This window comes from Bidens hawaiensis, unplaced genomic scaffold (genome assembly GCF_021521415.1).
Source record: "Bidens hawaiensis isolate Kalapana, Puna unplaced genomic scaffold, B.hawaiensis_p1.1 tig00012838_1, whole genome shotgun sequence".
NCBI lineage: Eukaryota > Viridiplantae > Streptophyta > Magnoliopsida > Asterales > Asteraceae > Bidens > Bidens hawaiensis.
Window position 1 is genome coordinate 364073 of NW_027492071.1, and position 12154 is coordinate 376226.

Below are 12154 nucleotides of genomic sequence, written 5' to 3' on the forward strand. Positions count from 1 at the left end.
ATGTTCCTCGTGCGGGCCCGTCAACTGTTGTGCATGATAGTTGGGATACAAGGAAGTATTACATTCAAAGAAGCCAGTTTTTGGAAAACAATGACAATCATCAAGCAGATGACAAAGAGGTGAACATAAGTGATGGGAATAGAGGTATACTAATTATGGATATTGATAACTTAAGTAACCAGCTCTTTGTAGGGCACTAAATTGATTAGATTTAATATGCAGGTTATGAAAAGACAAGCAGCGGTAAATATTATTTTGATGCAAGTGATGGTGATGAGGAAGACATGGCACAGGGTTCATAAGATTAATATGCCATGTCAATAATTAAGGTGCATTAGGAGTTGAATCTGTCATCTTGAAAGTATGAACCATAAATGTTAACTTTGAAAGTGCGAATCATAGCCGAAACCTGGTTCAAAGTATGTAACATTTCCTATATAATTTGCTCTTTAAGTATATAAAATATAATTATTATCTGTTAAAATGTAGGCATATCAGAATAAGTGTATGATGCTACACTATTTTGGTATAGTTGCTACTTCAAATTGATTAGCTTCATTGTTCCAATGATACATTGTGTGTAAGGTATTGGTCAAAGTAAGTGGTACCTTCCTATATTCTTATTGATATATCACTTTCTTTAAATGTGCCAAAATTCTTGTTACGCGTAACACCAAAGAAGGAAGGAATCAGGAACAATTAATCGAATGGTTTCACTTATTATTGAGAATGCGAAATGATTACAAGAAACGAAAACAAAATTGATTGAAATTAAGAACTCATTGATTGAACAGATCTCGCGACTATTTAAAGCCCTATATCCACAAACCTGAAGCATAAGTTTTTGGAAAGAAAAGGGTATTGCAAATAAATCCCAACCATTGCAGAACTGCTCGTTTAAGCATAAGTTTTCTTATCTTTTTAGAATAAAATGGAAGAGAGCTCCCACTAAAGATAGTCTCCTTCCAACAAACGATATCAAGATAGTATGTCCTTACATTTTTTCAAATGTTCACTGTGTCAAGATGGTGAATTCTCTCAAACACTATATCAAGATAGTGTTCCTAACCCAAATACAATAGTAACACTATGTCAAGATAGTGTTCCCCTCTCATATCGTCTACAAGATGATGAATACTCTTTCAACAAATCACTAGAACAACCTCTAGTGATGTCCTCTCAATAATACAAGAATGAATGATTAATGTTGTAGCACTTTCTCTTCTTTTTGCTCTTGTTGATCTTGATCTATTCTTCAAATTGATGCTTGAATGATGTTAGAATCAAGAGAGATCTTTGATGGTAAGTATGTTTTAATAGAGCAAAAGGGATAAGGATAAATGTTACACAAGACTTTTATTTATAGTCCAAACATAAACATAGGATAAAACCAAACACTTTTTGGTCCATGGCGTGGTCGATCCCATCGACCATGGACGACCTATCACATTTTCTCGTGTTTTGTGATACGAACGTTGTGAGATGTCTTTGTAACCTTTACCAGCCACATATGGAGTTGTTTTTCAACCCTTCAATATGTCCCAATCCATAGCATTTGACATTATGTTAAACTTTTCAAGTTTTCACAAAAATGGATTGTGTACTATATGGTCTATTCTTGCAAATCACTATGCATATCATTTTTTTTTTACTTAACCATTTATGTTAAGGTTAACCATTTATGTTAAGGTTGAGTTCTATGTTGATTAAGATGGAAGAGATGTCCTAAGAGAGAATATTCTTTCAAGATTATTGAATTCCTAATTAAATCTTTTTTATAGATTAGTTTTGATAAACATATTTCAAGTTTATAAAATCTATGTTCATTAGTTTTGATAAAAATCTATGTTTCTACATATTGGAACCCAATTTTTGACACATCTAAAAAAAAAAAAAAAAAAAAAAAAAAAAAAAAAAAAAAATCTTTGATCCACAACATGTTTATGTTGTAGCTCTTTGATCGTTCTTGAATCATTCTTCATTCATATTTTCAACACATTTTTCTCTGTCTTAATCATAGATGAGTTAACAAAAGCAATTTCTTTATAGTTTGAAAGACAATGTTGAAAACAAAAACAAAAATCCAAATCCAAATTGGATAACTATTCAGCTACTGAATAACTGGAAAATGTAAAAATGATTGTGGAAATGTATACCACCATTTATTTTTTATTTTTGCTAATCCTCGTGGTTAGAAGCATTTCCTGTGCACAATGGATGGACCAGACTCATCATATTCAGCCTTTGCAATCCACATCTGCACAGCAAAATCAACAACATTATTAGTCATAAAGGCCAACAGAAGCAAAAGTATATTTATGTGAAAAAAACAAACCTGCTGGAAGGTGCTAAGAGATGCCAAAATAGATCCTCCGATCCAAACACTATACTTCCTTTCAGGTGGAGCAACCACTTTAATCTTCATACTACTCGGGGCTAAAGCCGTAACCTCCTTACTCATTCGATCCCCAATGCCAGGAAACATTGTAGTTCCACCACTCAACACAATGTTCCCATACAAATCCTTCCTAATATCCACATCGCACTTCATAATACTATTATATGTTGTCTCATGAATCCCAGCAGCTTCCATTCCAATCATGGATGGCTGGAACAAAACTTCCGGGCACCTGAACCGCTCTGCCCCGATGGTGATCACCTGCCCGTCTGGCAGCTCAAAGCTCTTTTCAACTGAGGAGCTTGTTTTGGATGTTTCTAGCTCTTGTTCGAAGTCGAGTGCAATGTATGCGAGTTTTTCTTTCATGTCTCTCACGATTTCTCGTTCAGCTGAGGTGGTGAACGAGTAACCCCTCTCCGTTAGGATTTTCATTAGCGCGTCGGTCAGGTCACGCCCAGCGAGGTCCAGACGTAATATTGCGTGTGGGAGCGCGTATCCTTCGTATATGGGGACCGTGTGGCTTACACCGTCACCAGAATCGAGAACGATACCTGCAAATAATAAAGAGTTAAGTACGATTTTAGTCTGTTAGTTTAAATTTGACTTTTTTTAGTCTAACGGTTTCATTTTCGTATTAGTTAAAGTCCAGCCTACTGAATGATGCTATCTAAACATTCTATTAACTATTTTTATTAAACATCCAAAATACCCTTGGATTAAAGAAGACTTTAGTGAATTAGTTTACGGTTTTTTGTCACATAATGACTAAAACGGCCTTACATATAATAAAAAAAATTAACAGAGTTAGTTAGCTGGACTGAAATTGCGAAAACTAGAAACCACTATGAGATCTATCAAGCAAAAATAGAAAAAGTAACAAATGTGATAATTTGGTCAATCCACAAGGACGAAACCTACTTTACACAGAGATATTTCTATTTGAATTTTTCACATACAAAAAAAAAAGGAAAAGCAAAAGGTACTGGTCAAGACAGACAATGTTGGTTGGCCTAAGACAGTTAAAAACATTAAGCTAAACCGGGTATTTTAGTCATTTTAAAAAATTAATCGAAAAACTTAAGCTCTAATCATTTTAGGAACCAAACGTGTTTCTGTGCGACTTATTCGCCTAAAGGTGTAATTCTTCAAACTTAGGGACCAATGTAAATAACTTACCAGTAGTACGACCACTGGCATATAGTGAGAGGACGGCTTGTATTGCGACATACATAGCGGGAGCGTTAAACGTTTCAAACATGATCTGAGTCATCTTCTCACGGTTGGCTTTTGGGTTAAGCGGCGCCTCAGTAAGGAGAACAGGATGTTCCTCAGGGGCCACACGAAGTTCATTGTAGAATGTGTGATGCCAAATCTTTTCCATGTCGTCCCAGTTGTTCACAATACCGTGTTCTATAGGGTATTTCAGTGTCAAAATACCACGCTTTGACTGAGCCTCGTCACCGACATATGCATCTTTTTGGCCCATGCCAACCATCACTCCAGTGTGACGTGGACGGCCCACAATGCTTGGGAAAACTGCTCGTGGTGCATCGTCTCCCGCAAATCCAGCCTTAATAGAAATAACAACATACTTAGCCAATGTGATCTTACTCCAATAACCATTCACTACTACTAACTTAAGCATTGTTTAGAGGGGCATAAACGAGAGTACGAGACAAGCCACTTGTGAGTCACTAGAGATCGGCTAGTCGAGCACAGGCTCGTTTACACCCCTACTACAAATAAAGTAGCCTTGCATTGTTAAGGGTGCATTAATTAAATACATAACTCATATTAATGAGAGTTAGAAAGTGAGTGAGTTAAGCAAGCAGTTACATAACCATCTTATGTTACACATTTAAAGCGAACTGTTAAGTATTTATGTAGTTCTCTACTTAAATTTGGTTTTGTAATGAGCATTCCCCTGCATTGTTATCAACCCATTTGCTCGGTTTTATTAACAATGGGACTATGAAATATGAATTGGCTAGGGTCTTGAAAGTGGTACAACATGAAGCCATTTGACCCTCAAAGATGAAATGAAACTAACATTTAGCTACAAAACCACATTCGAATGGATGGTGATACCTTGACCATCCCAGTTCCATTGTCGCAAACAAGTGGCTGAATGTCTTCGTCTGCCATCTGAGCTCAATGCCTGTAGAAAAACAGAAAGATCATGTGAAAGTGATTAAGAACAAATTAAAATGTGAATTTCTATCCAAGGAATGATGCTCTGTCCTGTTTAAATGAAAACACAAAAACAAAAACGTTGCCTAAAATGTTAAAAATTTATTGGAATACCAACAATGTTGAATAAAGGCTAATTAGACCATCCTTAACGCTAACACCCGTTCTTTCCACAAACATGTCTAGTCAGCCGTCACATCTCATCAGATTTCACCCCACATACTCGTTTTTACCTCCAACGCTAGCTACCACACCCATTCTTCCCACTATACCCACACAAAAAAATGCTTTTTATTGGAGGGGCCCACCATAAACCGCATGTTGAGCGCCCTTCATGATCACGTGCGGTTAATTTCTGAAGTGCAGCCCCAATGCAAACCTTTTGCAGTCGTCCCACAAATGCGTGGCACGATGGACGTGAAACAGCCGTGCGCCTCTATACAAATACATGCATATGTACTACTAATGTTTAAATGCATCATGTTTCCGTTAACATATTATATATCGGTCTCTATAAACATCTATATGTTTATCAATACGTGTGTATGTATCTATTTTATATCAGCAGAAACATATTTGTGAAATCGTGATCGTAAATATAACATATATTTTGGATCTCCGGTGTGATTTCAAACGACGAAAAATCAACCGATCCATTCCACAAAACATCATCCAACGTATTATATCATAAACAAATGCTTTGAGATCATAAATCATATAACTAAAAGAAACACATTACCTATGAAGAACTAATCGCAAAAGTTGATTGTGTAGAAAAGAATGAGTGAGATTTGCGTTTGGCAATGGGGAAATGGAAGGGAACGTGAAATTCGGGTTATTGCTACACCATTCGTTCCATCTTTCTTACCATTCTATTATTAGTCACTTTGATTTGATCTGCTTTTATCGAAAACAAATTAAAACATCTTATTGTTTAGGGTGTGTTTGGGATTGCTTATTTAAGAGAAAAATGACTTATTAACTTATCAATATTTTAAAAGAAGAAGTTTGAAAAAAATATTTGGATTAGCTTATGTGTTAGGAAAAGCCAAAATGACTAAAAGGGACACTCTTTTTTAAAAGGAGTGTAATGGGTTTAAGGGTTAGAGGGGTGTAATAAGTAAATCAAACCCATTAAGTTAATAAGTTACAAATTCCTAACTTTTCAAAACCCCTTTATTTTGCCTTCTCCATAAGTTAAAATCCACAAGGCCTTATGGTTTGTCAAACACCTTATACACCTTATTAACTTTTCAAAAAGTTTATAAGTTATAAGTTGATGAAAATAAGGAATCCCAAACAACCACTTAAGTTTCTTAATTAATGCTAGTTGTTTTGAGCCTGCATGTTACGGTGGAAATTCGACCAATATTGGTTCGGCGTGCTGTAGTATGGCCGGCCGGTAGGGTAGCTACATACGCAGTAACAACCGCAAAAGAAATCTTGTAGTAAATCCTTACAAAACATTTATAATTAATTTATACGTAAAGGTTAAAGTACAAATGGTCACAAAATTAGAAGGCGCATAATGATTTGTGATCTTTAGATGATTGAGATAAAAAAAAAATCCTTAAAAAAATCAAAAGAAAATATAAAAAAAGTCAATCAACAACTAAAACTAAAAGAGTAAAAAAAAACGAAAATGTTTCACCCACTAATCTCACTCAAAAATACCCGAGAAAGATGGGTTTAGCTTTACGGAGCTTAGTTTTGGGTTTAGTTTAGCTTTTAGGGTTAGGTTTCCAGGTTTAGCTTAGGATGCACCGCCGTCGTGGAGGTTTACTAGCTAAATTAGACCATCTTCAATAAGAGATTTTTGAGCATTCTTAAAAGTCTTATTGTGATGACTTGATTCCTGGAGTGAGATTCTTGTACAAGAATCTCTGGTGCGCCATGGGTGGGTTGGGTTGGGTTGGGGTTGAATTAAAAAAGATAGTAATGATTTGGTATGCTCTTGGGTTTTCTTATTGAAAAGGTATATAGAAATCTTGAAGAATTAGTGTTCTTTTGATGTGTCAGCTAACAAAGCATGTTTTTAAGTATTTTTAAAGTTCCTTATTGGTGATGCTCTTAGAGCAACAAAAATTGGTTTGTGGTACCCGATCAAAGAGACGTTGGAGATGACCTCTAGACATTTTTTTAAAAAATTTAATTAAATGTTATCCTATAAATTTAACCTTATTTAACCAATTTTTACACAAAAACGGTCATTCTTTAATCATTCAAACTCTCTCAAAAGCCATTTATTTTTTCAAATCACCTACAACAAATTCCACCGAGAGCATGACCATTACCATGGAGCGATGATGGCGAGGTTGCTTTGGCAACGGCTTGAATGCACGTGACGAACAACCACAACGAGTTGTCTGAGAAACCCGTTTTGGTCTTTAGTTCAAGAGGCTTATCAACAAAATGGAGGTATCGGCTATCGTAGCACACACTAAGTTCATTCAAAGTGGCCACGATTTAAAAAACATGGTTATAGTTTTCCACTTATTCTACGCAGTTGCAATTGCCAAGATGCCTGAAGTATAAGCATATTTAGAGGCACGTCTTCAGTACCAAAATCGTATCTCGAACATGGGTGTTATTGTGTTAATCACGAGACCCCGTGGAACGTTCAATGAAATCATCCCGTGTTTGTGGCTATAGATCCCACCCCGGATCAACATGACTCCGACACCAAGGAATCGAAATTGGAGGATTAACTTTAAGTTTGTGAATCTAGTGTTCTAATTATGTTTTATTTTTTTAATTAATGTTTTAAATTTTAAAAATGAATGTTACTTTTGTTTTTATTTAATAAAGAGAGAAAAATTGGCGCTAATTGAGATGAATGTTGTTTATGATTAAGGTGTTTTAAGGTAGTTACTAGTGTAAATGATATGACAATACAAGATTGAAAGAAATTAGGGTAAACCCTAATACATAGTAAAATGTATATGTGCATGTGTTTCTTTTAATTGCTTTGTTGTTCTTTTAAAAGGCAAATTTTTTAGAACATGAGAAGCTTAGCAAGTAGCAGTGTGGTAATACATGTTTGTATACTTAAATTCTCCCTTATATTTTTAAGTACAAGTTACCAAGCACGACCCTGTTGACATAACACGGTCATGCAATTATCAACGCTCCCACGGGTACTTGTATGATTTAACAACTTTAGTTAGTATTGGTCTAGGGCGGGTATGCTATTTTGAAACCACAGGTATGGGTTAGTGATTTTTTATCGGCCATCAGTGTTGATTAGGTAAGGACTACCGTGACATGATTGAAATATGTTGGCCCAATTGTGCTAGTTTGGAGGCAGGGTCATGCCTTTTCCTTTTCGAACTTGACGTCGGCCCAACCATGCTTTTGGTCAACATGGGTTTGCATCGTCAAAATTTACGTTGACCAGGCGTGTTGTTTGTAGGACACAACCGTGCCATAAGAATTGGTTTGTGTATAATGATGGCATGACTCATGCTTCGAGTCATATTCAGTGTCTTGGAGTGGTATGGTTGTGCCCTAAGGCTTGGTACGACCGTAAATGGTCATCCCATGTGAATTTTTTCGTTTTCATCTGGCCAACAAAGTAAACCAATATTGTAAAAACGATTTTAACTTATAAAAATAAATAGGTTTGCAGAGAAAAGACTATTTTGGCTAAGTGGGTTTATTTGGTGTTTTGACAAATGAACGGGTAAAGGCTCAACATAAGTGAAAATGTTTCGGTCAGGGGATAAAAAGAAAGGAAAATGGATAATGATAAAGGTTTAATCCTAATACCTAAATCATTTTCATACGTAATCTAAGTTTATGGCTTTCAATGTATTATTTATGCAAATTCTAATTTGTAAACAACATCCAAGAATACGAGCATGTGAAAATATAAATTTGGAATTAAATTAAAAGTTAAAATAATTAATATTTATCTTCTTATAAAATAACCGCTAAAGGTACATTTAATATAGCAATTAATTTGGGAGTAATTAATCAATTAATACCGTTTCAAATGTCATGACCATATTGTGAAGTGCATTGATTATATGTGTATATATGGCATCTTTATTCTTTAGCATTACCATCAACAAATATACTTCTTCTAATCGTTTCAGCTATGGCAAAGCTTACTTTAGTTCACATCATCTTCATTCTTTTAAGCATCTCTGGTATGATTTAAGATATTAAATCACTAACTGTTACAACAATCAATGTCTTTAATTTAAATTACTTTAGAAAGACCAAAACTGGGTTCTATGTGCCCCTAGACATCAAACCCAAGTTTCAGTTTCGTTTTTACCATGATGTAACTAATTAATAATTATATTGTTGAATTGAAAATGTAGGAGCGGTGATGGCGACTAAGGCGGAAGAAGCTGCTAACGAAGCTCGCGTGCAGCCATCCGGAACATGTGATAAGTCATTGGGGCTTTGTACAGATTGTTATACGGCTTGTTGTAATGACAGATGCAGACGGGAATATAATGGTGTAGGGACTTGTGTCGCTGACGGAGTACGCTATGCGATTTGCAAATGTTCATATCCATGTTGATGGATGTTAAAAGTTCTGATATAATATATTATCCTCGTTGTTTTATAATCCTTGATTAAAATGGATTGAAAAGTGACTATGTTGAGGTCAGGAAAATATTGACTTCGAATCTAATCCGAAAATGTTCCTTTTAGGAATTTAACCGCTATCAAATCCAAAATATCCCATAAACATCAGGAAAATATTGACTTTGAATCTAATCCGAAACCAAATTTATACTCTTTTGTAATCGGTAACTTACAGAATCCCGATGGTCGATCCTCGTTTTCTTAGCTACTTTGTTACTATTGTATGTCTCTCTCTTGATTACCAAGAAGACTGCTTATAATAGTAATAATGATGGTAAAAATAATAGTAATAACAATAATATCAATAGTAATAATTCTAATTATAACACTAATATCCAAATATATATGTTAAACGTCATGTATTTAAGTTATTTTGTTTTTTATTATTATATTTAATTTACATATTGATAATGTATACATTTATAAATTTAGAATTATAATTTTATATTTAAATGAGATAAGAAAGACATGATTCAAAATATGTATTTTGGATGTTTATAATTATTATAACTTAAATTAAAAAGAGATATTTAATAATGAACTGATTGTAATTATATTTACATTAAATTAAATTAGAAATTGGATTTAAATAATCCAACATTTTCCTAGATCAATAAAGAAAAGTCAAGTCACATCCACGTGGGATTTTTAATTGTCAGCAAAGTGTACTACCTCAGCAAAAAAAACTAACCCCATTAACTATTTTTAACGGGGATCATAAACCAAAAAACATTGAAAAGGAGGGACTGTTGATGGGAAATAATGCATGTGAGATTATTATCGGTTAATTAAAAAATATTAGATTATTTAAATCCAGTTTGCCTTTTGTTTTTATTATTATATTTAACTAGTTTATAAACCCGTGTATCACACAGGTTTAAAAAATTAAATCTCATTCATTATCTTATTATATGATTTTGGTTTTTCAAGTTGCAATAATCATATACAAAAAATACATCAAAACTCTTAAAAAATCACAAGAGTTGTAAAATATAAACAAATTGCTTCTAAATATATTGTTGTGTTAGTTTTAACATATTTTGCTACTGAATTAACAACTACAAGAGTTTTTCTATCGATAAAAAAATAAATTACCAAATGATTCAATTGAGGGTTTAATGATATTAAATTATTAACCATCCATAACCAACAAAAAATAAAGGGAAAATTCCCAAAATAGCCCCTTTTAGAGAGAGAGTCCCCAAAATAGCCTTTTTTCCTCAAAATCTTTTAAAATTTGGACTGGTAAGACGCTTTGGGAAAAGATAAAAATAAAGAGGGAGCATGCCAAATTTCGAAAGAAAGTCAGATAGGAGACGAGATCTGGGGAAATAATGAAGTTAAAGTCCAAATTTTTTTGTAATCTTGGAGCAAAAGTTCAGATTTTTCTAAAACTTTTTTTTTTTTTTCAAAAAACCATCTTGAGAGGCGGTTTTTTTATGTTTCCTACTTTTTCCGTCCATATTTTCAAATTCTTGGAAAAATATATTTTTTACAATTATACCCCTAAACCACCACCACCACCTTGAACCACCACCACCACCACCTTGAACCACCACCATCACCGACGCCGTCGGCCCAACCCCATCACCACCACCATAGCCGCCTCCACCACCATCCATCACTACCACCATCACCGCCACCGTCACTACCACCATCCCTATTACCGATTCCAGAATCTTCACTTCATCAACACATGATGGATTCTGGAAACAACAACAATGGCAGCCTACAATTATCAAACGGTGCTGAAGAAGAGTGTAAATCACGCGCCACCGCCCTTCACCTACCTCACCAACCACCAACTAAATCAGGCCAACAACCTTAACAACAACAGTCCATTGTTCTTTTCATCGTCCCAACAAAACCAACTTCTTGATATTGACTCTATTGTCTGGTCCAACTTCTTGATCTTGACGGCGTCGGTGTTAGTGGTGGTTCAAGGTGGTGGTGGTGGTTTAGGGGTATAATTGTAAAAAATATATTTTTTCAATAATTTGAAAATATGGACAGGAAAGATAGGAAACATAAAAAAACCGTATCTCAAGACGGTTTTTTGAAAAAAAAAATTTTAAAAAATTCTGAACTTTTGCTCCAAGATTACAAAAAAATTTGGACTTTAACTTCATTATTTCCCCAGATCTCGTCTCCTACCTGACTTTATTTCAAAATTTGGCATGCTCCCTCTTTATTTTTATCTTTTCCCAAAGCGTCTTGCCAGTCCAAATTTTAAAATATTTTCAGAAAAAATGGCTATTTTTGGGACTCTCTCTCTAAAATGAGCTATTTTGGGAATTTTCCCAAAAATAAACTTATGTGGCTTACTTCATTTCTTTTTTTGTTTTTAATTCATGCCTTAGGTTATAAAATTATAAGCAAGACATCTGCATATTTGGTAATATTGGCAAAGAAGGTGTAATACTAATAAAGTTATAGGCATTATCACAATTATTTTTTTGGTTTCAAACATACCATCTTACTAAACTTTTAATGTTAGATGATCTCAACACATTTTGCTCAACTCCAACATACAAGAAACTAAACATTTTTAGTGAGTTTTATATTTGTGTGTAAAAGTAAAAACAAAAAAGTGTAAAGAAAACATGTTCTGAACCAAAAGTAATATTTTTCTTAAAATGATCAATTTTGACCCCAACTTGCACCGACTAAACCGGTTTTTACGTGTTGTGCCGATTGATGCAACCCGTCCGTTTTGCCAGCTATATGAGAACACAAGTAGCAAATTTGACCCGTTTACTTAAAGGGTCGAATACATGTTGAACTTGCCCGAAATGTTCCAAGTCATACTAAAAGTTGGTCTGTTTCAAGTGGAACTTATTGTGACTCATTGCGTAAATCAGAGTAAAAAAATTGTTAGAAGGGTTTTATTTACAACAAATAAGTATTTCACTGAAAACAAACCATCATTCCTCACATATATCAAACAATTTTGAGAATCTCGTA

At 34.3% G+C, this 12154-nt stretch overlaps 1 protein-coding gene across 1 annotated transcript; it reads right to left on the reverse strand.

The window, feature by feature from the left end:
- Positions 1-2191: 2191 nt before the first annotated feature.
- LOC143542399 (actin-like) lies at positions 2192-4557 on the reverse strand. Its single transcript, XM_077034991.1, has 4 exons — positions 4487-4557; positions 3575-3968; positions 2336-2949; positions 2192-2257 (listed from the first exon to the last, which is right to left on the reverse strand). Exons 1-4 carry the CDS (start codon positions 4541-4543, stop codon positions 2192-2194), a joined length of 1131 nt encoding a protein of 376 aa, XP_076891106.1. The 5' UTR covers positions 4544-4557.
- Between the last annotated feature and the right edge of the window lie 7597 nt (positions 4558-12154).